Raw genomic sequence first — 26603 nt, 5'->3', positions numbered from 1 at the left:
AATTTTCCAAATTCAAATTAAATCCAACAGTTTTCAATTACTCTTCCCCCTGGATTGTACCCATGCAGCTATTTGCACATTGGCACAAAATACCTAATTTGGCATGTTTGCAAAATGTGCAGTAGTTGTTATGTTGTGTATACCTTATAAAACACAACATATCTGTCTTCAACTCCAAGTTCACTTATGTGAAATGCAAATCTAATGTATGCATGTGTACTGGGAATTGGAGACTTTGAGTTTCAGTTTGTAAATCTAGTATCCATCTCGGTGGGGATAATTAACAAAAGAGGGAACTAGGGCATGAGAATGTAACCAGAAGGTCAGCAGAGGTTTATTTATTCTTTTTATTTATTTCCCTTTATTTATTGCATTGAAGCCCTATAAGTGATGAAAGAACAGGCCAGAGGCAGCTAGGATGCACGGTACTGCCCGTGCATGCTGTGCAAGATATTTACGTAGCTGAGCCAAGACCTATCATCTCAAAGACTAGCAGTTGCCTTGAGAAATGTCTACTTGATATGCAAACCAATGGATTAAACAGTCCATGCTTATTTCCTTTTCATGATTGACAGTATTTTGTGATTTAGGGATCCCAGTGGGAGCCAGAAGGCAGAACCAAGAAGGTACATACAATCAAAACTTGGAATGAGGACCAGACAAGGCACAGAAATAATACCCCTTCATGTGTACATCACCTGCAACAAAATAAAATAAATTTGCGAATTTATTTTGAGATATAGTTTATAAAAGAATATGGATTAATGGATAGAGGGATGACTAACTGGTGGATGAGGAAAAGAAATTTAAGTCCTTGATGAGGTGGAGCCAACTCCCAGCTCTTCACATGTGGGCTACATACGGGGACTTCCTTCCAATGGGGACAGATGAAAAGATGTGCTCTTTCTTCTCCAAACCCATAATCCCAGTGTAATGGTGAGAAAATAATCATATTAGGTGAAGTACCAAAACAAGGTAATGTCCATCGATAGACAAATGAATAAAGAAAATGTGGTGTACACACACACACACACACACACACACACACTGGAAAATTCTGCAGCCATGAGAAAGAAGGAATTCCTGACATTTCTGATAACATGCAGGGCATGATGCTAAGTGAGATAATTCAGGCAGAGAAAGCCACATACTGTATGATCTCACTTATATGTGGAATCTTTAAAAAAGCTGAATTCAGAGAAACAGAATAGAAAGGTGGTTGCCAGAAGGTAGGGTATGGGGGAAATCAGGGAAATGCTGGTCACAGCTTGGTGGTAATAGTCAACGATACTGTATTATAAACTTGAAAGTTGCTAAGGAAGTAGACCTTAAGGTGTTCTAACCATAACAAAAAGCTAAATATATGAGGTGATGGAGGTGTTAACTAAGTTGCTGTGGTGATCATTTCATAGTACATAAGTATATCAACTCAACAGACTGTACACCTTAAACCCACATAATGTTTTAAGTCAGTTATATCTCAACAAAGCTGGAAAAAATTACCAATTAATTTTAAAAGGAAAAGAAATTCATCAGGCAAATCCCAACTGAGGGACATTTTATAAAATACCTGACCATTATTTCTCACACTTTCAAGGTCATCAGAAAAAAGGAAAGCCTAAGAAATGTCACAGCTGAAAGAAGTCTGAGGAAACAGGACAACAAAATGTAATGTGGAATCCTGGATGGAATCCTAGGACAGAAAAAAAGACATTAGACAAAAAATGAAGAAAATCTGAAAGAACTGGACTTCCAACAATAAAGATATATAAATAGGGGTACCTGGGTGGCTCAGTCAGTTAAGCAACCAACTCTTGATTTCAGCTCTGGTCAAGATCTCAGTGTCGTGAGTTTGAGCCCCCATGTTGGGCTCCACACTGGGTATGGAGCCTTTTTAAGATTCTCTCTCACCCTCTGCCCCTCCTCACCTCCCATGTGCACATTCTCTCTCCCTTTTAATAATAATAATAGTACATCAATATTAGCTCATTAATTATGATAAATATGCTATATTATTATTCAATATTAATGATAGAAGAAAGTGGCACATGGGACATGGGAACTCTGCATGATCTTCAAATTTTTCTGAAAATCCAAAACTACTCTAAAAAATTTATTTAAATAAACAAGCTGAGGGGCACCTGAGTGGGGCAGACGTTAAGCGTCAGACTCTTGGTTTCAGCTCCGGTCGTGATCTCAGGGTCCTGAGATTAAGCCCTGAGTCCGGCTCCACACTCCGTGGGAGTCTGCTTGAGATTCTCTCTCTCCCTGCCCCTCAGGCCTTGTGCAAGCTCTCTCTCTAAAATAAATAAATAAATAAATAAATATTTAAAATATGCAAACAGATGAACAAGCAAGCTTAGTAAAATGTTAATGATAGAATCATTGGTATGCACTATAAAATTCTTTCAACTTTGTTGTGTTTCGAATTATTCATAATTTAAAAAATGAATTTGTAAGCATTTTGTTTAACCTGCAGGGTAGGAAGGGCTTGAAAAGCTTCCAGTAGCTCACAAGCAAACAAAGGATTGTGAATTATGTGAGCTGCTTAGTACTAATAAAGATGTGCAGATTGCCTCTGAGGTTGTCCTCTTGATATGCTGTGTGCACTGCTTTGTATTGCTCGATATAAAATAACTTATACGGATATTAATAGCTTCATCATCAGCTTTGGTTCCCACAGCCTTGGTTCCCCCCCTTGAAATTTTAAGATTCTTAATCACAATTTCTCCTAAATGCCCTATAGTTAGAGAGATGCTGTATATTTACTATTTCTGCAGATAACACATCATCCCACTTCACAGAATAAAACTGAGGTCAACAGGCATAACCCCCCACTTCCTGTCCTCCTACATACACACTTATTTATAACCTCCCCACTTACCCCCTTCCTTCTAGACTCAGAGAGCCATTCATGGTTGACCCCTCATCTTGTCTTTGATCCTCCCCTGCCTAATCCTTCCAGGATAGCCACATTTCCCGTCAGTTATTTCATTGCTTTCCCAAATTTCAAATCTTCTGCCTCGTGTCTTCTTCACAACCCCCAAAGCCTGTGTTTTTCATCTCTAAACAACTCACTTCCTCCAGTAGCGAAACAAACCAAGTACCCCAAAGTTCTGTCTCCCTCTCTCTCTGCCTCTGTACTCTTTCCTATGGCCAGGGTCCTCCAGATCACGGTCTACACTTGCCGTTTGCACATATGTTCATTCCTCAGTGTCCAGTTCCACTCTGAAGCCCTCAACGAGCTCACCAATGACTTTCCCTAAAACCCACACCAGAGCCTTAATTCTCAGTAGCAGGTGACACTCATGACCAAGTGCCTGCTGGACAGTGTCTCCTCCTCTGGCTTCCAGGGCCCACTCTCCCCACCTCACCCATTTGGCTGATCCTTGTCAGCCTCTCTTGCTGGTTCCTCTTCCTCTGATCATACTGATAAACATTAGAGCTCTGTCCTTGGCTTTCTTATCATGCCCTAACATACTCTTCCTGCATGATCCTTCCAAGGCCTCCATCACTCTGATGATGCTCAAATCTACACTTCTCCACATAATATCAAGAGCTGACATGTAGCTTGTCATGAGGACCAATGATGCTGTTGGCACTGTTTAAGCATTTCACAGACATTGTCTCATCTGATCTTTACAACAATCCTAGGAAGGTGCTACTAATATCATCGTCCCATTTTACTGAGCACAGATTCCCAAACACCTTGCCCAAATTCACACAGCTTGAAGCCAGGATCCAAACTTTGACGGATGCTCTCACCACCACACTATGCTCCTTGCAGAACATCTCCCCCTGGAGGTTTTTCATCTACCTCAAACTCAACATGGTCCAAATGGAACTTAGAATCTTTTTTGCAAAATTATCTCCATTATGTTTCCAGAAGAGGCTCCAGGCTGAGTGAGGCCTGCAGCTTCCAAAACTGGACAGAGAAAGGCTCTGAGAAAAACGAAACAGTGAATATGAAATCAGGTTCAGGAAAGTGGCTTGTGAGAGTGAGGAATCCTGGCATAGCTTTCATTAGCTTCATAATGAACCCCTCCCCCATACATTGTGTGTTTCGGTGACCAGCACTTAGTCACTCCAGCTGGAGACCTGAGAGCCTTCTTCTCCTTCAATTCCCTCCCCTTTCCCTTCCTCACCATAAAAAATCAAGGATGCAGTCTTGTAAAATCTCTCTTCCTCACATCTCTGGGGTGTCTCATATAAACCTCCTCATATAAACCATCTTCTATGGCTCAGGTCCTCAACATCCCTCCTGGACCACCTCTCATCTCTCACTTGAGCCACTACCATAATCTACCTCCTTCCTGCTTTGGCATGGGCTTTCCCCAGCACATTTCCTGTACTATAGCAGGGTGGGTGGCTATCAGAAACACACATCTAATCAATCTTTCTGTGACTTCCCTGTGTCCTCCAGCTAAGGTCTAAATTCTCTAGTCTGGTCAACCTTGCCAGGCTTCTTTCCCATCGTGCTCTCCTTTTGTTTCTTTCTTCAACAAATAATCCTTGAGTACACCTTTGCTTGAGTAGTATTATCAAGTACCAATAGTAGGGCAACTAGATGCTAAATACCTCAGTCCTGGCAGTAAACAGTACAAGATCTTACACACCCCATGTTCACCACAGCAAACAGCTTACAGTTTCTAGGCTGTGTAAGACTGGGTTCAGCCTTTTTGCCTTTTCCTGAGCTATGGGAAAGGCTCTTAAATTCACTGATCACCTGACTAATTGCCATTTATCCTTCATGGCTAGAAGTGTCACCTCCCTATCATCCACCGGCAAGAATGGATCCCTTCTCCTTTCTACTTCAGATATGCTTCTTTCTTCTCCCAGAACATCACGTCCACCTGAGTGTGAGAAGATCTCCCTTACTTCACAGTCAATTCTTTGACCAGAGAGACAGCATTTGATTCATCTCTATACCCCCACTGGGACCTGGGATCTAGTAAATACCATCTATCCAACCATTTATCTAATCATTCATCAGTTCATCAATTCAGTTATTCATTCTTCCATATAGCCATCTGTCCACCTGTCTATCCATCTGTCCATTCACTCATCCATACAACAAATCTTTCGAATATCCTCCGTGTATCAGCCATTTTTCCAGGCTCTATGGATGTAGAGAAGAACAAGACAGATAAAGGCTCTGCTCTCACCAACTCTACACTCTAGTCAGGGGCACAGAATATGGAAATAAAGAATCAAAGAAGCAAAATAAATGAGTGAGACTTACTATAAAGTGAATTAACCAGAGTGATGGTCACAGAGGGTGTTGCTTTATAAGGAATGGTCAGGTCACCTTATAAGAAGGTGGCATTTATAATGAACCCCAAATGGTAGTAAAGGAGCAGCCAAGCAAAGTGCGGCATCTGGGAATGAGCTTTGTGTGTTTGAGAAACAGAAAAGCAGAGTAGGCAGGTGGAGGGGTGGGAGGTGAGTTTGGAGGGTCCCCAGGGACAGGATCATGCAGCAGCTTGTAGGCCACAGAATGGAGTTTGGATCTCATTCTGAGTTAGAGACAGATGTAATTCTTCAGTGAATGAAGGAGTAGATGAATACATAAACACAGCGCATATGTATTGTTTTGAATTCAGTTGGTCTGTGGCTCATCTGCGCATTGAGTCCTCAGCAATGCCTTTACCCAGGCCTCTCCTCTGACTACCTGGTATCTGGTGAGCCAACCTTTGTCCTGAGCTCTAGACAAGTGGCCATTAGACAAACTTTTGGTTGCATCTCAGAACCAGGACAGCAGCCCTGCCTGGAAACAGTCCAGGGCTAGCCCTTACCTCCTGGTCCAGGACTATTTCTCTTGTAGTTCCTCAGGATCCTGGGAGAAGAGCAATTGTAGGCACACAGATAAAGGGGAGAGAGCTGGGGATGGTGTGAGAACTCGGGAAACACACAAGTTTGTTGGTTATTGGCCCAGATTTTGAATCCTTTCTCTGGCATTCATCTCTGCATGTACGACCTTGGACAAGTCACTTCAACTCTCAGCCTCAGTATCCCCACCATGACATGAGGACACAAGTACCTATGTCACTATCCATCCCCATGGGGGGAAAGATCAAATAAGACAGTTTGCTAAAATAAGGTTTTGACAAACATTATTTGCTCTCCTGTTATCACTTTGAACTAACAATGGCTTTGTTGCCTAAAAGTTACCATTAGAAAGCAACTTCATGCTTCTCCTCTGTTCTACCAAAGTGAGAAAATGGCAAAAATCATGCAGTGTGTCTCGTTTCCCCATTTCTTTTATATCCAAATTAATATTTCCCGCTTGTGACAATAACAAAGAAATGCAAAACCAAAACCGAAACAGCTTCACTTCCCTGTCCCTCAAGATCCAGCATGACAATCCCCATTGCCCTTGAAGCAAAATTGAGTGTCAACACAAGTGGCTGAGGAAGGAAGGCAGTGTGGCCTCTCCAGGGCTTTAGAAGCCCAGAAGAAGAAGCCCTCTTCCTGGGCTCCCAAGAGCTGGGAACTCCAGGAATGGCATCAGGCTGAGCCTCTTAACGACCCCCCCGCCCCAAACCTGGCTTATAGAAAGTGCTTCCCCTTCCCAACAGGAGTGGGAGCAGCTAATTCAGCTTCACACAGATCAAGTATTTTTGTTTTCATTCAGTTCTATTTTCTTCTTGTAAAAATACCCAAACAGACTTTGGGCCACACCAGACCTTTTCTTAGGAGGCCAACTGTGAACCCCCTCCCCCTCCACACATATGCTGGTCCCAGTTCCTCACCGCTCCCCCACCCCCTAACCCCAGGAAGTAGGTTTCTCAACCAGTGAGGCTGGGTATGAGTCACAGGCAATTCCATTCTGTTTGGGGGCATAAGACACCACCACCCCCTGCTCTCTCGGGGTCAAAAGGAGTTGCTGAGAAGGAGATGTGGTTCTGACCCAGAGGGAAATTCCCATGTCTATACAGTGGCTTGGAAAGATCTTGGTCCCTTGGCTCATCTCTCTCAAGGATGCCCTTGTTCCTGGTAAAAGCCCATATTCTCAGGACGTGGCTAGGGTCTGGGGATGGTGCGGCTGCTATGGTGTATGGATGTGGCGAGGGTGGGAAAGGGGGCTAGTGCAAACAGCAGACTCCACCGTGAGTGGCAAAGGGGGCTATGTGCATGTGTGTGCTCACATTCATGTGCAAAGGGAAGGCATGGGAAGGGAAACTGAGGCCATTCATATCTGGCACCACAGCTAGTTACTGGTGCGTTCAAACTTTTCTTCAGGAGCTGCTACCTTTGGGGAGACAATTAGTGAGAACTCCATGGCATGCCCCAGCCCTGCATGCCACCCCCCTTCATCCGGTCTTCTCCCCGACCCTCATCGAGGAGAGTGGCCAGGTCTGTGGCTCCCACAGGGTTCTTTCTTTTCAGCTCAGACTAAGCAAAGAAGTGGGCCGGGAACCCTCTCTCCAGAGAGCACCAGGGTGATCGAAGAGGAAGGGGCCTGCAGGGAGGGGACCCCTGGAATCCATGAAGGGTGTTTCCACAGCTCCTTGAGGATGGGGAGGATGAGCCTTTGGGAAGGCTTGGATCAGGCATCTTCTGCTGTTTTCCTTGTTCTGGTGAAAAGATGCTTCCTGGTCCTTATGATCTACCTGCAGGCTACCCATCACCCTTGAGAAGGACGGAGAGGAGAGAGACAAACCAAGCAAAGCCAAGAGACTCTCCAAAGCATCCATAGCTCTGACCATGAGCGCTGCTCTGTGGACCAGTTGTCTGCCCCCCTTCCACCCCCTTCCACACCACTTGGAGGCTGCCACAGGGCTGTTCTGGTGACCGAAAGCCAGCCAGCACTTGTCTCTGGCCACAGAGGCTTGGAGTGGGTCGGGAGGTTCCCAGGCATCCATCCGGACAAGAGGTCAGTGCAAAATGGCATGGGCCCGACAAACCACAGGCAGGAGAGAAATTCAAACAGTCATCCAGGAAACAGAAGACACTTCACCGAACGCAGAGATGGGCAGATGCCTACACGCCCCTTTTAGGAGAAAAGGGAACATAACAAACGGATATTGTTAGTGAAGCTTTATCAGAAAAGAAAAGGTTGTTTAGCATATGACCCGGGGTGGGGACATGCCAGGACCATTCTGAGTTTGAGTTCTGGTCACTGTCTTTTCCAGGCCGAGGGTCGAGACCCCGTGATGGCCTCTGCTCTACCAGCCAGGCAATGTCTCCGTTTCCTCCGCTCGTGAGGCACAGAGCGCACTAGGGCTTCCACCTGGATAACCTGAAGCCAAGAACTGTGAGAGCCAGCTCCCCCGCCTTGGCCTCCAGGATTTGACTGTACTTGGCCCACAGAGGGCAGAGCAGCATCGCTCTCCTCCCCCACCCCCCACCATGCGGTCCGCAGCTACAGGAAACGCTCTTTAGCCAAAATGTGGCCTTTCTCCAGGGGTGGCAAGCTGCAAGCCAGATTAGCTCTTGAGTCCTCAACTGACCTAGGTGTTGGGAAGGTCCTGCTGCTGCTGCTCTGAGCATCAGTGCTGTGGACTGTGTCAGGAGAAGCCGGGGAAAGTACGGGGGCTGAAGCCTCTCACCTAGGGCTTTGCCCCATCCCTTACATGGTGAGGCTGAGAAAAGGGTGCGAGGCCTCCCCGGGGCCCCTCCATCAACACCCTGGCTCCCCTGTAGACCCTGCCTGGCCACCGTCGCCTGCTAACATTACTGCACCCTTGTACAACCTTCCCTCTTTTAGCAAAGTGGTGTTTGGCTGTTGTTTGTTGGGTGGACCCCAAAACTGAAAAGAACAGGAGTCAAGTGGCAGTGCTAGCTCCTTAGGAAATGTGCTGCTCCTCCGGAAGACTGCAGAGGCCCCAGACGCATTTGGCATGCAGAGCTAAGTCAGCAGAACAGCAGGTTTGGACTAGAAGGGCCAGTTCTGTTCCGCTGGGAGAAAGAGGATGCAGAATGTGTTTTTTCAGTTTCTGGGGTTCAGGAGCTCCGAAATTCCCTTTCTCCCTGCCCTCGCTGTGCCGCCATCAATAGTGGAGCAAACTCAGCCTCCTCTTCCTCATATCGCCTTGAGGTTCTTGCAGCCTCAGTTTAGAAGTCAGTGAAATGGAACACCTAATTTTAAACTTTTAAAAAAGATTTTATTTATTTATTCATGAGAGACACAGAGAGAGGCAGAGACATACGCAGAGGGAGAAGCAGGCTCCCTGTGGGGAGCTTGATGTAGGACCCGATCCCAGGACCCCAGGATCACGCCCTTAGCTGAAGGCAGATGCTCAACCACTGAGCCACTGAGGCGCCCTAATTTTAAACTCTTTACCTACAGTGTGAGAGAGATAGGAGTGACTCTCACGGGCCTCTCTGCAGCTTCCCTCCCCCCCACCCTCCATTGCCCTCTCTCTCTCTCTTTCCCTGCCACATCCCTCAGTTCCTTCTCTTTTCCTCCCATCCTCGGGGAGCCTCTGGCCTCTCCCCTCTCTGCTCCCCTCCAGGCAGGAAGACCAGAGTCTGCTTTTTTTTTTTTTTTTTTCTGGTTAAAAGGCCCCACTTTGCAAAATCCTGGCCAATTTATGACCCTGCCCTTCCCGCTGAGGATGATGTTTATTTACATTTAGGGATAGGAGGAAAGAGGCTTAGCTGTGAGTTTTCTGAGGCCAGGGAAAATCACAGTGATAAATAACAAGGTGCTGAGCTGGTACTGAGTGAGCCCCAGAGGCTGCAGGGCTTGGGGAGGGCAGCATCAGAAAGGAGATCTCACACTCCTGATTTGGGGGACTCACTCCTTCGATGGTGAGTCCCCCAAGCCAAGAAACAGGGGCAGAAGCAAAGAGGGAAAGAGGGAGGCCAGAGCAAGACACAGAGACTGAGACAGAGAGACTAAAAATGAAGAGTGAGGGAAAGAAAACAAGTGAAACACTTCTCAAATATTTTTTAAAATCATCAATAAGATTTGAAGAGAGCAGAACGAGTTTAAGGATTTTTCCTTATTTACTACTGAATAAAAACCCCCAGAGCAGGTAATTGGAGATCCAGGAAGTTTCCATAAGAATCAGGACCAGTTAAGCACCAGCTGGGACCTCAGAGCTCTTGTTACTGTCCCATAGGATGACTTATAGGTATAAGGCATTTCTCTGGGGTGCAGGGTGGCTGAGAAGTACAGTATGTTAGATATAGAAGCTTGTCCTAGTGGCCCAGGTCATGAGTTGATCTGTCTGGGGTGCTTCATGTCCCCTTGTCCCCTGCAATATCCCTGTCCTAGTGCTGTCCCCAAGCTGGAGATGAGGTCATAGAGGGGGCCCAGTGGCCTGGGATCATACAGCCCTCAGGTGGAACTCTGGTTCTGCTCCTCATGAGTTATGTGTCCGAACCAAATCACCTCATCTCTCAGAGTCTTGGTTTTCCCATCTGGAAGGTGGAGATATTAATATCTCATAGCATTATTGGAAGAATTGCTAATAATATTAGTATTAACAAGGAAACAAGTAATGATTTCTGCATGCAACTGCCATGTATTCAGCACTGCACCAACTCTGTGCTTTACATTCATGATCCCAGTTGGTCTACACATCATCTCTACCATGTGAGGGCCACAAAATACCCCCACTTTTCATATAACACAGAAAGGCAAAGCCAAAAGCTACTGTTGACAGAGTGGCTCCCAAACCCTTCCCATTAGCAGCCAACACGTCATAGGTGACAAGAAATGTGAACTCCCTTTCCTTGCCCTGCCTGTCATCTTTTTGGTTTCCTCTTTGGATGAGCCCATAGCTCGCAACTCAAGCCCAGCCCTGCACAGCTACAGAGCTGTAGAGAAGCAGTTCAGCCCTGGTGGGGGGTGGGGTGCAGAGGCCCCCAGTCCTGAATCTATAGGCCAGTAGCTGGCTAAGTCATCTTGGGTAAAGTCATTTCATCTCTCTGCAGCCTCTGATTCTTCATCTCTAAAAGGGAGATGGAGGTGATGGGATGTTTACTCCTGCCCAGACAGGCTGTTTTGAGGACCCAGGGGAGGGAGGCAGTACCATTAATCTAGGGACCCAAGGGAGAAGACAGGCCCAGGCTACATGCGGACTTTAGTGGGGGAAGTAGAGGGACCACACACCTGGAATTTACTCAAATCTGGGATTCAGGCCCCTACTCTGTTGGAAAAGCAGTCAAATCTCAGGATAGATGAACAGGCTAAGGGTTCAGATGTCTGGGGCTTCAAATCCCTGTTCTGTCCCTTACTAGCTAGGTGACCTTGGGCAAGTCATCATCCCTCTGAGCCGTAGATTCCTCATCTGTAAAACGGGAATAAAACTAGTGGCACCTTCAATGGTGGATATAACAAGGCTTAGAAAAGACCTGGCACAGCCTCCAGCACACAGAAAATCCCCCCCTCACTGCTGCAACTGCTCCTGCATCTTTGCAAAGAGCCCAGGAGCTGTGCTCTCTGGCTTCCTGCCCCACCTGACTTGGGGCCTCACCCCGCCACCGCTGCCCACAACTAAGTGCAAGTGCCACTTACAAGGTACATGAAACAGCATTTGAAAAATGAAGGCTCTGTGCTGCTCAGGGATTTTCTATTTAAATTTACTGATTCCCTAATTATAATCTCAGCAAGAAAGAAGACTGAGGACCAGCGGGGGTTGTCGAGGAGCAATTACTTGGCAATTTTCTTTTTTCCAATGGAAGCAAAGGGAGGTGGAAGAGCAGGACGAAGGACAGAGCTCAGATTCCCTACCCTGTCACTTATCTGGGTTTAATATTCTCTGCCCATTGGAGGCAACTCAGCACTTCCTTGGAGGGTAGGCCGAGGGAATGGTGCTTGGGGGGGTGCTGCGGGATAGGGGCTGGCAAGTGTGGGGAGCAAGGGGAATACCCATAGACCTTCATCTCTTTGGCATTCCCCTCTTTCTTGAAAAGCCAAAGCAAGCCTGCTCATCCCTTCCCTCCTGAGTACATACCCATCTAGTAGATCTTTTTTTTTTCTTTTCAAATTTCCAAATGTAGAAAGAACACTTGCTTAGAATTACCCAAGTCGCTTGTCATAGAGTCAGGCCCCAGAGTCTACCTACAGAATCAGCATCCGCTTGTCCTGATCAGCTGGAGGTAGGCACTGGCCTCTACACTTGACTAGCACTCTGCAATTGATCATCGAGTCCTTGGGCAACTCAATTCATCAGCTCTTGGGTTTCTCTGGTGATAGACTTTAGAAGCATCACCTGCAGAAAAGGATGGCCGGACACTTTCCTTGTCCTCTACACAAAACGACCCCAAACAGTACATTGTTGTTTGCAGAAGACCAGATCCAGAAGGACTCTAAGCAAGTAATTTCTAAGTGTGAGAGCAAAGCTATAGAGTCAGACTTGCTGGGCTTAAAAATCTTCTTCTACTACCACATACCAGCAGAACACACAGCACCTCTGTGCCTCAGTCTCCTTAACTATAAAAGTAAGATAATAATAGACACATCCTCCTGGGAGGGTAGAATGAGATTATGTGAACATACACAAGCACATGTACACACATGTATGCACACAAATGCATAGCCAGCACCTCACAGAGTGCCTGGCACGTAAGAACTGCTGGGAGCTGCTATTTATTGCAGACTACACACATACTCATTTAGTCCTCACCATCCCCTGTCTGGCAAGTCTGTTTTTGTCCTGTCTTACAGATGGGGAAACTGAGGCTTAAAGACTTGAGGTAACTGGTGCAAGGTTAAAGAAGCAGTAAAGTCGGAGCCTCTGGTTATTCATAAAATATTGACTGCTCTCCTTGTGCCAGACTCTATTCCAGGCATCGGGGATTTTGTGGTACACAAGACAGACAGTGTTCCTGGTCTCTCAGCAGTCACATCTAGGTGGGGAAAATTTGGAAACAAGATAGTCTGACTCCAGAGCCTATAGGTCTGACCACCAAACTGTCTCCTTGATCGGTGACGTGTCTTATCGTCTTGGTCAAGCACATAGCGGAGCCTTCCCATCACCTATCCTGTGTCTGGGCTGCCAGGATGCTGCACTTGGTGTCACTTGCTGAGAAGAGCCCTGGTCCGGGGATGGGGAAACCAGGGTTTGTGGAATACAGACTACCAGATTCACGGTGGGGGTTGTAAGTTCTTGCAAACTGTGAGGAGAAACAGTACTCATTTGTAGTCAAATCTAGCCTTTGCTGCCTGTGATCCCTGAAACCATTTTCCAAAGTCTGTTGAGACCTCCCCAGTCCTAGGAGGGAGGGCTGCCTCTCCCATGCCCCTGGACCCACATCCTCTCCCCAGCAGAAAAGCAGCACACCTGGCCAGGTGGCCTGCAGGTGGCGAGTGGGAACTTGGGCTCCCCCTAGTGAGGCAGTGAGGCAGTGCAGGACTTGCATGCATCCTGGGCACAAAGTCACCTCTGCAGGACTTCTTCCCCATCAAGAAGATGGTGGGATTGGCTGAGTCCTGATCGAAAACGGCACCTCCCTCCTGTGGCTATCAAGCCCAGCAACAACGCCCCAGTAGAGCTGCTTGGAATTCTCACCCTTTTGAGGTACTTGCCTCTGAACCTGAACTTCCCTCAGCTGTGTACATCCAGGTCACTGGATCTAGCCTCACCATAGCCCCCATCAGGCCTCTCGCTGGAAGGGGCCTCCTTGCCATCCTCTTTGCCACATTAAGCACACGCCGACTCTTCTGCTGGGCCTGCTGGGTTGGGCTTGCCCCTGACCCCAGCCTGCTTGTCACCACAACCCCACTGGGCTGGGGGTAGGGGTGTATGGGTCACGACAGAGATTGGTCCTGAGTCCCATTGCCAGGTTCAGCTTTGCCTCCTAAGAGTCACCCCATGATATTTTTGGAGCCACTCAGCATCCTAATGATTAGCAAATTATTGCAACCAGATGCCTATACTCTGCTGAGTCAGCAGAGGTCCCCACAGCAGTGAGGAGCAGACCCGGGCCAGTGTAATTTGGAAGGAGTCACATGACCTCTCAGGGCTGCAGTCTCCTTGTCTGAAAATTGAAACAAACTAGTGAGGTTAAAAGGGACAAAATATGGGAAGGCACTCTGGGAAGTATAATGCACAAGCTGTTATTATTATCTCTATTATGTTTGAAATGGAGAAGTCATCTGAGATCCCTTATATTTTAAGACTCAGATATGGGTTTTGTGTGAATGTCCCCCCACCAGGTAGCAGAATCCTTTCTGTCCCATTCTCCTCCCTATTATGTAGATGGAGTGGGGTAGGGGTGGGGTAGGGGTTTTCCTGGTCACCTGGACCTCTGAGCGCCTGCTTCCACTGAATTAGGCCACTTTAGGGACCTGCTTGGTTTCCTCTGTGCCCTGGTCCTATTCTACCTCAAATCTTACTGAATTTGTACTGTAACCCTTTTCCTAATTTTCATTTTAAAAATATCTGACAAATCCCTTGTGTGTAGCCAACTTCAGAGGAGATAGAGGGAGTTTATCTCATAGCCACACAGATAACTGAAAGTTGAGTGTCAGACAGGCATCTTCCTAAATGTCCTTTGGCTACTTCTGGTACCTTGAGGTCAGTCTCCCTGTCCTCTTTCCTAAGCCCTCATCAACTCTCTCTCACCCCCAATTTCCTGCTGGTTCCTGCAACAGAGAAGTTTACAAATTTCTTTCGGCATATTCTGTCAATCATTGTTCATCAAGGCAACATCCAGGACCCACACTCCAACAGGACTAATGCCCCAACAAAGACAATTCCTTCCCTAAGAGGAATTTACGTGCCAGCTGATGGGATAATGACTTCTTTCTCTCCACCACATTTGTATTTATCTTTGGGCTCCCTGTTCATGTGGGCCAGGGACAGGAGAGAAGAAGGATGGGCACAGAGCAGGGGGCGGCGTGGGAGGCCCCAGAGGGGCTCCAATGCCTCTCCTTGTTCTTCTGCACAGTTATTTTTGAGGGGTCTCAGCTCCCCAACTAGAAGTCAGAGAATCAAACTCAAGCATTTTTCCATCTACATGGCAGAGTCTTAGTAAAGGTGTGTCCTGTGAGGGTGTAGTCCACCAACACTTTGGGGGATGCAGGATCCATACCCTTTCCAACCTAAGCTGAAGCCACATCAAGAGGAGGACTCAGGAAACTCACATTATGTCCAGTCCTTTGTCCTCCTGCTCTGGAAGTTTTGAAGCCCAAGGACACCTTGCTCTCAGACTCCTGGCTGGAGACAGAGACAAGAGCTCTGAGTGGTAAAGAGGCGAGACTCACAGTAATTCCAGATTCTAGATAATTCCATGTGGACTCACACACCCTGGATGGGCCGGATGTGTGTAGTGGGCTCCGCAGTTACTATAACAATAACAATGGCACTGATGGTAAGTAATAATGACTGACACTATTTGAGCACGTATTACATCCCAGATCCTACACATACCTTTCACTGGAAACAATAATCATATGATCTGAGTACTGTGATTACCCTCATTTTATAGATGGGGAAGCAGAGGCTTAAATGGCTTCCTTTGTCTCAAGTCACACAGGTAGGAGGTGTAGGAGCTGGGCTTTTAACCACCATGTAGCACTGCCTCTTAAGCAGTACGCCATTTAATGCTTGTGTACAATTTGCAATTTAGAAATGAAACTCTCACATATTATTTCGTTTGTCCTCATCTGGAAACACCTAACCTGGAAGCTCTTTTACAACTGTAGCACAGGCAAGAAACTGAGGCCTGCACAAAGAAGGGGTCAGTCTGCCTTCCCTCTGCTCATAGGAATGTGAGGGTGATGCAGAAGGAAGGGGTATTGACTCTGCAGCAGAGACACCACTGAGGACAGGGGTGGCAGAGGGTGTATATAAGAGGAGCAACAGAGACCTTCCCTGTCACGAGCAAGCCTACAGGCTAGATGGACAAAAATGACACAAACCACCCAAAAAGGCTGAGCGTCTCCTCTGGCATGCTTATTGCCTCTTGCCCTTCCCGGAACACACCAACTTCAGGCTGGCTTGAATTCCTCTGAGAGTTGGGTTGGTTTTGCCATCTGAGGTACTGGGCACAGTGACAAGTTATCTATCCCGCAGTGAGCATCACACCAGAGTATGGGAAATACTCAGCACCCCACTACGTTCCCTATGCAAACGCCTCACTGTCTCCTGCCTGCCCTTTAGCCACCAGGCCCTCTGGGCACTGATGTAATTACCGAGAAGAAGATGAATATTTAAAGGGGCTCTTATTTAACCAGTAAATGCTTCCTCTCCAAGTTTCCTCCATCGCCGTTTCTGGATGGATTCTAGAAGGACTGTTCTGACTTAGACCAGGAGCTGCCTGTGGTTTGGCCCTGTGAATGGTCACGTGACCGTTCTCCCCTCTTTCTGGGATGCGGCCTTAAAGGTAGAGGGGACCAGTCATTCGGGCCTCACTGTGAACATTAAGGTTAGCTCCCCTGTTCTGCAGGGACCTGGTCATATAGGACCCTGACCTGTGGGGAAAGGGAGGAAGAATCAGAGACACTAAAGGGACTGGGCACCCTTGACTCATTCATTACTCCTTTACTATTATCCATACCCCGCCTTGTTGCCACAAATGGATAGTTTCTCTCCAGAGCCAACCCTACAGACCCTTGATCTCAGACTTTGGGCCTCCAGATCTATGAGAGATGAGACCCTGCTGTGTCAAGCCCCTCGTAATGGGTGATTTGTTACAGTTGCCACAGAAACCGACGCCAAGAGGAAGAGGAAGAGGGAGAGTCGAGAGTGACTTTGAGTGTTACAGCCCGAGGGTCCGAGATGTTGACAATGTGGTTTGTTGAGCTAGAGGGTGTTAGAGAAGCCATCTGAACTATTTGCAAAGAGCAGGACCCCGAGGAACGGGAACACAGGACAGGTGTACAGTGATGAGAAAGCAGGAGAACAGAGGCATCCGGAATCCATTGTATCTAGGAATTGGGACCCCAGCCCTAATCTCTGCACTTTGCGGCGGGGTGGGGGGGGGTCCTGCTTTCAGTGACTCTGGGAGGCAGAGGGGAGGCAGCGCTAACACATTAATTGACTTGTCTTAGAGGGCTCTCTGCTGTTCAGCCTGGAGCAACCAGAGCCCACACCTGTGGCCTTTGGTGTCCAGCTTCAACTGGTTCTTCTCTTTCTATGATTACAAAATAAAGTGGTCCCCGTGATATTCCAGGACCAAGTCCAGCTGAGAGCATAGCATTTTATGGGGGCAGGAAAAGATAGCAATGGGCAGGACATGTCAATGGGCAACAATGGGGTAGCAGTTGGGGACACAGAGGAAGAAAGGGTGGCTTCAAGGACCAACGTGATGTCTTCCTACCTTTTGCCTAGAAGCAGCTGCAGCTGCGCACTCCCCTTCCTGCCAGTTCTGTAGCAAACTGTGGTTCCTCCAGCTCCCAGCCAGGCCCTGCAGACCTGCTGACACAGTAGAGAGCAGAGGGCGCTGGACCCCAACACGAGCTGCCCTGCCCTCCACACGAATAAGCCTGAGGACCTCCCGCCAGCCGTGCTGATGAATGCCGATCAGCTCTTAGGCATCATTTCCCCATAATCCTGGCAGGCAGCAGACACCGGGTCCCACTGAGAACACGGAGCTGCCACGCGCCTAGACCAGGGCAGACTCCTCTCTGAGGATCCACTTAAGCAGAGGGGAATTTTTTTCTGAGACTTAGAGGAAAAATAAAATCTGATTTAATTCTTAGGAAATTGCCTTTATACCCACCTGTGCAAGCCTGTATTTAAATGCTAATACGTTTGGCCTGTTGGGATACCACAGTTATTATTTTTTTCCTAAGCGGCAACAAAACATCATTTATTTTTGAGAGTTCTAGAACCCCTACCCTCTCTCCTGAGTTTCTCATCTTCATATGCACCTAGCAGCTGACTGTGTGACACTTGAAATCTGTAACCATCTCCCTCCCCAGACCAGATCCTCTTTATACCTTTCCTGGTTTTGTTTCCAGAACTGCTGGTGGCTTTTGAGCCCCTCCTGTTCCCTAGACCTCCTCCTATCAGTCACCAGTCCTACTGACTCCACTTTCTTCCTTGGGGCAAATTACCAAATCTGACTGAGCCTCCACTTCCTCATCTGTAAAATGGGTATAATAAATAATACTGACCTCAGGTGTTTGTTATAAGACCCAGATAATCCAAACACAACACCCAGCACAGCATCTGGCAACAGACTAACAAATCAGGATGATTTATTTTTATAATGACCATGACCCCCATGGAATCTGCCCTCTTCATCTTAATGATTATTCTATCATGATCTGTTCAGTGAGCTCTGAGAGGGCTCTATTAGATTGGAAAACACTGGCCACTATTTGCTTGAGTATTTGCATGCTCTAAAATTCTTTACCTTATACCTTTGTCTGCTTGTTTATAGTCTGAGCACTCCTACCCGACTCCACCTCTAAAATGCAATTTTCACAAGGGAAGGGATGCTATCTTTTTACCGGTGTAGCCTCAATACCTGGCACAAGGTGGAATTCTAATTCTGGTTATTAAACTACCAACTCCCAGGCACCTGGGTGGCTCTGTCGATCAAATGTCCACCTTCAACTCAGGTCATGATCCCGGGGTCCTGAAATCAAGCCCTGTATGGGCTCCCTGCTCAGCGGGGAGTCTGCTTCTCCCTCTGCCTCTGCTCCTCCCCTACCCCTCATGCTCTCTCTTTTACTGTCTCTCAAATAAATAAATAAAATCTTTTTCAAAAATAAAAAAAACAAACTACTGACCCCCAGCTTCAAGGGCGCCCCTCTCCATCCTGCTCGGTGCTGCTGGGATGGGACTCTGCAAGCCACATTTCTGCTTTGCCATCAGCAGCCCCAAGATAGGCTCTGCCAGTAGAGGGACAGGGAGGAGGGGGCCAAGTTGCTTCCAGGCAGCTTCCTGCTCCTGCCTGTGTCCCCAGCACAACTAGCAATGGCATCGGGTTCCAGTGGCAGAGGCTAGTTCATTGCTGATACCTATTTTTTGAACTCCCAGAGTCAACCTCATGACTCCCCTTCAGAGACCCCAGCACGAGCCAGCCAGCACCCCATCCTCAGAGGACCAGGTCTCAGGTTCAGGGAGCCTCTCCTCCAGGCTTCTAGGCTCTGAGAATCCCAGTTCTTTCCTTGACTGCCCCCCGCCCAGCGCCAGAGCTGGCAGCTGCTTCCTACAGTTACCACCTCTGTGATTCCGCAGGGTCCCCTTCTGCCCTCATCCGTCCTCCAATAACCGTGTAACAAGTCTTTATATGAAATTCTTGCTGTCAGAAGAGCAGGTGTGGCTGTGTTTCCTGGCTGCAGTGTGGCTGAAATCTGCGTCTAGCCATGCCCACCGCCACCTCCTCTCACACCCCCATGGACATGGCCGTGGAGGGAATTCCTTTCGGGGCTTTCGTCTCAACTCACTCCATGATGCTTCCAGGAACGGGGGCTTATGATTATAATAGCTGTTTGTTTCTTTCAAATCAAGGCAAAATATGTCTTATTCAAATGCCCAGGGGCTTTAATTTTGAGCCCTGGTGAGATACGAAATAAATTTCCATGAATTTTAGATTCAAATATCAAATGGCCTTAGGCTCAGCTTCTGCCCCAGCTGTGTGACCATCAACAAGTCCCTTTCCCTCTCTGGGCCTGTTTCCTCATCTATAGAATGGGTAGCATAATAATACTTGCCTCATAGGGTTGTAGGGTTACATATATGCAGGTAATCAGTGAATGCTGGCTGCACATAGAAGGTTCTTAGTGAATGTTTCTATCTGGTCAGCCTTTCAACCTTCCAGAGGACAGCATACCTCTCCTCTTGCTCTTGGAGAAGTCAGCACACTCTTGTGGGCAGAGACATCTGGAGCCCCCATCTGCTTTTCCTACTGCCCCTGGAAATCCGTGTGAAGGTTCTTGTGAACAGTAGCAGGTGGACCAATAACTCTGCCTTCCCAAGTTCCTTTGGCTAATGCACATCTGCGACAGGGAGGCTGACTAATTACAAACCTGCTGATGACCTAATTTCCCTGGTGCCACCTGAATGCTCCATTACCGTGTGTCCCTTTCTATTCCTTATTTGCAGAATGGTGTGTTCCTTAAGCCGAGAACGATTCTTTCCCATACTCTTCTATTATGAATTTAATACTGACAAAACCAGGCTTCCTTTGCTGGGAATGGTCTTGGCACACTAAATACCTTGCCCACGTTATCGGAGGCTTTGCTGTGTAATATTTTGGATGCTGCTGGCCCTCTCTGGGCCCGAGTCCTTTCCCTAACACTGAGAGTTCAAATACTTATCCTTGCTGAGATCAGAGGAGAATCTGAAATGCTTAGTGTTTGAGTTACTACTAGGGGAGATTAAAAATTGGAGCCTGGCTCCAGCATTTTCCATCATCACAAAGGTTTACTCATACAGCCTCTACTTGTATGGAGTTGTTTTAGATGCCAGGGGCAATCGTGGTGGCACCACCACAACAGTGGTAACAGTAGGAGCAGTAATAATGACCTGTGCCCTGACAGAGTGTCTTACTATGCCAGGCACTAGATTAAGCACATTAATTTCATCACGAAGCCTCCCCAGATGAGGTTAAAGATTATTATTCCCATTTTCCAGAAGGAAAAACTGAGGCTCTGTTGCTTGCTCAACAGTTGCTAGATTACAGACCTTAGCATCTCAGGACTGTCTAGTCTTTGCACTTACTGTTCTCTCTGTTGGAACAGTTATTTCCCTACAAGCTGTGTGGCTGGTTCACATCTCTGCTTCAATGTCATTTAATGGAGCAAAGCTTTTCTCGGTGACTCTGTCACCTTAGGAGCTCCTGTCCCTTTCCACCCATTTCGTCAGATCTCTTCCTTCAAAGCACAGTCCTGTATGCAGACACATTGTCTATCTGTCCTTCCACCATAGGGATGTGACCCCAGTAAGCCCAGTGACTTTGTTTTGTTCCCCACTTTCTGCTCAGCACCTAGAGCAGAGGCCAAGGTCGCCCATCTTCACCAATCATATACATGGAATGAACAAGCCTCGGGCAAAGGGCCATGCTCTTAACCACGAGTTCATGTCTTGCCTGGAGCAGGGATAAGACACTTACTCCTTCTTGGGATTTGCCAGCATCCTCAGACCACGATGCTGGATTTCTTCCCCTCCACCACCGCCCCCAACCCGATGTTTCAAATGACAAGACTCCAGATTCTGGAGCTGGAGCCCAAAGGCGAGTCCCTCCAGGACTTCTCCTGTCATCCCGAAGTAGATGCTGCCCCACAGCCTTCAGGGAGCCACTCTTCTTGCAGTGTCCTGGCCTGGTTCGAGGCAGAAGAGTTCTGGGTCTGCTAATGCCACTAAAGTCACAGCCACCATTTATTCTGGCTTCTCACTCTTCAGTGTCCCTGTCTCCTGTGGGATGGAAGAGAGAGGCAGGGGGGTCTAGCCAAGGCAGGTGGTCAGGTGACTAACACAGCCTCCCCCGATCTTTCTCTAAACATTCTCCTCCTCCCTGATGCCAGGTAGTACTGCTCCTTGTTAGCTCTTTGCCCACCAGCTGTGTTCCAATGTCAAGTTCTTTCCTTCCCCTTCTTTGTACCTACCTGCCCTGTCTCCATCCCACTAAGATTGTGCAAATTGAACAAGGTTTATCGGATAAATGAGCTCCTGACAAAGGCTTGGTGCCTGATGGTGAATCCATTCCACCCTAAGGTTGGGAAGGCACTGACTCTGTGTGTCCAGTTTGCCTGGCCCAGTGTTTCTACATCCTGGGAGCTTGGCAAATATTCACGTGAATAGGTAAACCAAAGACAGTGCCATTATCATTCCCAGACACCATGGGCCTTTTAACTGGAACCTTCGATCCCTAAAGACAAAGAGTGAATAACATGGCAATTCAGGCCCTAAGACATCAAGCACAATGGGATATTTTCCATCAGGACTCCTTTCTCTGTATATGTTGTGACTCATACCATGCTGGTGAGTCAGGGTGCTCTGTGTGTATGGACTGTCTCCAGAGTCTGGTCTTAGAGCTGAAATTTGATGGTGACTCCTGTCCAAGAGCTGATATTTGTTTCAGGATTCACTTCCACATGACTCATGGAAGATGGGAAGGGCCCGAATTCCATTTATCTGGCATTTTATCAACTGGTAGCCCATCTTAGACGATCTATTCTTCTCAAACATCCCAGAGAAGCAAATAACAGGGAGACAAGGAAAGAAGAGAAAGACGAAAGATGGAGAGGAAGAGAAAGGCTTTCCCAGGGTGTGGCTTAGTGCAGCAGATGGGGGGTTTCACATCTGCTCTTCATGTGGCCACAGTGCATTAGCAGGTGACGCCCATGCCAACGGCCCCCGTGAGGACCTTTTGAATCGCCAAAGAAAGTCAAGTGCGGCGTCACGGGAGAGGTTCACGCCGTGGGCAGGGGCTGGGATGCTGGGATGAGGTGTCCGCCGAGGTCCTTGCGGATGCGCACAGCGCAGGCCGTGGTACGGCGGGGCAGTCGGGGTCGTTAGGAAGCTTCCTGTTAGCAGAGGGCCTTGCAGTTTTACTTCTGAGAGTGCTGCGCCGTAATCGGATGGAATTCTGCGCCGGCCGTTGCGAGGAGCCCTCGGCACCGCGGGGCGCGCAGCGGGCTGGGGCTGGAACGGGTGGACGGCGCGGCGCGCTCCTGCCCTGGGGAGAGCCGCACGGGCTCTGCGCGGCCCGAGGCGGCCGGAGGCGGGCGGAGGCGTTGGCCTTCCCGGTGGCGGAGGCGGGCAGCCCCTGCTCTGGAGCCGGGGCCGGGGCCGGCTCCCCGGGGCTCCCGCTCAGCCCGGCTCCGCGAGGCCAACCGGGCCGCTCGCGCCGCTGCCTGCGAACTTTCCCCGAGCTCGGGCGGCGGCGGGCGGCCTCGGCGGGTCGGGCAGGGGGACCTGCTCCACTAGACTAAGCAGCAGGACAGCGCGGGCGGGCGAGCAGGGGCCGCGGAGCGCAGTGCTGCGCGGCGCGGTCCCTCCCTTCTGACCATTAATTGCTACATTACCCCTGCCATGTAAGAAAGACGTCGGCCAAGCCTGCGAGAGCGCCGGCTCCTCCTCCCGCTCGCTCAGCCTCGCTCCCCCTTGGCTCCCTCGGAGCCGGAGCGCCCTGCGCCCTGGCACTGCGTCCCCGTCCCAGCCCGGCGTGCCGAGGTCCTCCCACGGTGAGGACTTGAGTGGATAGCAGGAGGGGGTGGAGGAGGCAGGCAAGGAGGAAGGGAGCAGACATCGTGCCCCGCAGGCTTTCTGGATGCTGAAGCCGGACTCACTGCAGAGGCAGCTGTGCTGTTCCCGGAGCTTGTGGGGTACATCCGCTCGCAGGGGTTGCCTAGGGGGGCTCCTAGTTCCAGGGCCACGCAAGGTGGGTGCTTTCCCTTCTGGGCGCTGACCGCAGAGCCCACCTTCCCTCCGCCACCATGAGCGGCTGCTCCAAAAGATGCAAGCTTGGGTTCGTGAAATTTGCCCAGACCATCTTTAAGCTCATCACCGGAACCCTCAGCAAAGGTAGGGAGCCTGGCCTTGACCCTCATTTTCCGTCGTCCTCATGTGGTCTGGCTGGCCAAAGTGGCAAGTGTCTTGGTGCTGCGTCTGTGGCTGTTCTGGTGTGCCAGGGTCTCCGAGGAGGGTGGGGGGAAAGGGGTGGCTGGGATTCGGGGCTGCTGACAACCTGGGTCCGGCTCCGAGCCTCCGAGCCGGCGGCACCACGCCAGGGAGCTCAGCCGGCCATAATTGCCTGGAACTTTGGAAATGGATTTGGTGGCGTGTGGCTGATTGGTTACAGGCGGGCAGAAGGACAGAGCCCTTCCCAGAGCACTGGAAGCTGCTTAGCGTGACTAGAGTTTCAAGAAGTTATCCAGGGAGTGTTGTGTCTTGTTGATAAAAGGGAGATTTGATGCGGTGGGCTGCGAGTAATTGTGCAGACCAGAGCCGCCTGGGGAGGCCAGCAGGGCAGGAATCCACCGCGCTGGTGAACGTGGGATTCGGATCCGCTCTGGGTCTCATGTGCCAAGGACTTTCTCCCACTGGGTTCCAGGGTCCTGCATTTCCGGGGCTTTGTTCATCATTCTGCTTTCTCGGACCCCTGTTCCTCTGCGGATCTTGCCTGTGTCAAGGTCTGTCTTCTTCTCTACTTCTCCAAGAACTGGGGCAGCAGGGGGGTGCTAGGTTCAACTCCCCAGGCAGCAGAAAGGGTGGTTGTGAACCAGACCTAGGACCGTGTATGCGCCAGTCAGCCCCAGGACGCAGAGGGGAGGCTGACTTCTCAGGGCCATCCTTGTCCCTGGAGCCCCCTATAGACACTATGTCACAGAGGGTGAGGCACTCGGAGAGACTCTGGCAAACTTTTTGGAGATAAAATTTGGAGAAAGAGCAGCATGATGTGGTTTCACTGGCTGAAAAAAAGTCTTTAAATATTCATACCCTCTTTCAGGAGGAAAGAGTCTTTAGGGGAGATGCAGTGGAAGCAGCAGGCTGGGTATCCAAGGAAGGAGGGCCGCAAAACCTTGACCAGGATTTTTTTAAATGACAAGGAGAGAAGATAAAAGCTGCGTGTGGCCAGCTGTGATGCTGCGGTGCAGGAGCTCCAGGCCCAGCAGGTCGGGCTTGGTACAAACTGAAAGGCAGGTGTGTTGGTGGGGGGATGGTGAGGTCTGCCTACATCCTTTCTCAGCCCCATCATCACCCCTGTTCTGCCTCCACCACAGTTCTCAAATAGGGCACTGAGCCTCCAGGACGCCCAGGGTGACCAACAGTCTAATGCTGAGCCTCAGGCTGTGTGCAGATGTACTGGGGCCCACGTGGGATGGACAGGGGTGAGGAGCAGGGAGCCAGGATTAGAGGATACAGCAGTGATCTCCCCGGATTTCGATCCTTCCGAACCGGATTTTCTTCCCACATCACGGATTCCAGGATCTTAGGGAATGAGGGGTGAGGGGTAGCTTCCCATCTCAGCCTTTGCTTCCCAGAGGTTTAGCAGAAAGAGCTTTGGCCCAGACTCAGGTCTGACCTAGGTCTCAACTCTGGCTTTGCTCCCTGTGCAGGCCTCAGCCTCTCTGAGCCTCAGTTTCTTCATCTGTAAAATGAATCTGTTCCCAGCATCCTGTTTATCTCCCAGCATTGTTGAGAGGATCCGGGGCAGCTGAGACAGGGGATCCCTCTACGGACTCCATGGTAGTGACAAGATGTGAGGGAGCCATCAGGGACTGAGATGGGCATGGGTCTGGAGAGGGTAACCCAGGCCATGCCATCCTCAGGAGCGGGGTCAGAGGCCCTTAATGTAGCTGACTGCAGGTGGGTCTGCACACTCCAAGGAGCTCCAGAGGGGGAGAGACCACAGCAATAGAGTTAAGTGTGAGAAAGTGAGTCAGGGAGACAGAGCCCGTAAAGGGGTGTGTGTGTGTGTGTGTGTGTGTGTGTGTGAGAGAGAGAGAGAGAGAGAGAGAGAGAGAGAGAGGGAGATGGCTATTTGAATAAATGAACAGGAAGATATTGTCTTTGTATTTGCCTCCAATCATTTGCTTAAGATTTATTTACTAAGCTCCTACCCTGTGTTATGCTAACTGCTGGACACTGGACACATGGACAATATGACACAAGACCTCCATCAAGACATGTGCACTCTGGTGGGGCATAGGATAAATACACAGACATCACCCAGAAGCCATGCTGAGTGCGGAGATGGAGGGAGGCAAGGGGACCGAAGGGCACCCAGAAGAGAAGCCTGGGGCAGATTCAGAGGCTCCTCCAAACATGGCATCAGCAGAGATGAGAAGCAGGGCAGGAGAAGACAATGGAAGCAGGCTGGCGCTAGCAGAGGAAGCAGCACTGGGGTGTCAGCCTCTGCAGAGACACCAGACAGCACAGGTCAGGATGTGCCCCTCTCTTCGCTCAGAATCAAGGGGACTAAGATCCATGGAACACAGAAAGGGGTCCCCAGGGACCAGCACTGAGGACCCAGTGGCCGCCTGGCCCTTCTGCGACCTGCATCCTTACAGCGTTCCCTAGATCCAGGGCTCACGGAGGCGGCACATAGTGGGCACCAGGGCAGGATGGTGTCTCCCCACTCTGCAGAGAGCACCACGTGTTTACATAGCACTGGCTCTGTGCCGGGCACGCACTGGGAAACTGGTGTTCTGCCCAAGCCAGGTGTTTGCTAAATATTTGTTAAATAAATGACCATGGGAGCAGGGCCAGGACTGGAGCACGGGAGCAAAAAAGGTCTTTCTAACGCATAGGCCACCCTCGGTGACTCTAGGTCAGATCCTACATGGACATATTATGGTAGTTTAATGATTGCTGGGTTTAATTGCAATTTCACTTACTCCTTTCTCATTGCACTGGGTCCTCAAGTTGCAAAAATCCGACCCTTAGAAGGACTTTTCCCTGTCCCTTTCAGAATTGAAGAAAGTAAAGATGCTACAGGACCAGGCATCTCCTGCTGGTTGTGGGTTCAACTCATTATGTCTTACCTGCCTTGGGAATTCCTGGAGAACGGAGAGAGCCCAAGACCACCCCTCCCTGTCCTTCCCTTCCTGGACCACAGCCACCTCCTCCCAGTTTTAGCAATCCTGTTGCCCACTGGTCTCAGCTGCGGGTGGCCCAGACTTTTCTCACCCTTTTCAGAGCTGAACTGATGAGGTCCTCCTGCTCACACATCTCCTTGACCTTGAGCTTTCCCTTCATAGCTCTGATCACAATCTGTGGTCCACGTTCCTTTTAAGAACATGT

The 26603-nt window shown here is 49.2% G+C and overlaps 1 protein-coding gene across 1 annotated transcript in view; it reads left to right on the top strand.

The window, feature by feature from the left end:
* The first annotated feature begins 22955 nt into the window (after positions 1–22955).
* Positions 22956–26603, top strand: part of KCNIP1 (potassium voltage-gated channel interacting protein 1) — a 339679-nt gene continuing 336031 nt past the window's right edge. Inside the window, exon 1 of the mRNA XM_038534781.1 lies at positions 22956–23381. Within this exon, the coding sequence (XP_038390709.1) occupies positions 23294–23381 (88 nt within the window). The 5' untranslated portion in view covers positions 22956–23293. The remainder of the gene's footprint in view (positions 23382–26603) is intronic.

Source organism: Canis lupus, chromosome 4 (genome assembly GCF_011100685.1).
Source record: "Canis lupus familiaris isolate Mischka breed German Shepherd chromosome 4, alternate assembly UU_Cfam_GSD_1.0, whole genome shotgun sequence".
Lineage (NCBI taxonomy): Eukaryota > Metazoa > Chordata > Mammalia > Carnivora > Canidae > Canis > Canis lupus.
This window is presented reverse-complemented; position numbering and strand designations above follow the sequence as displayed.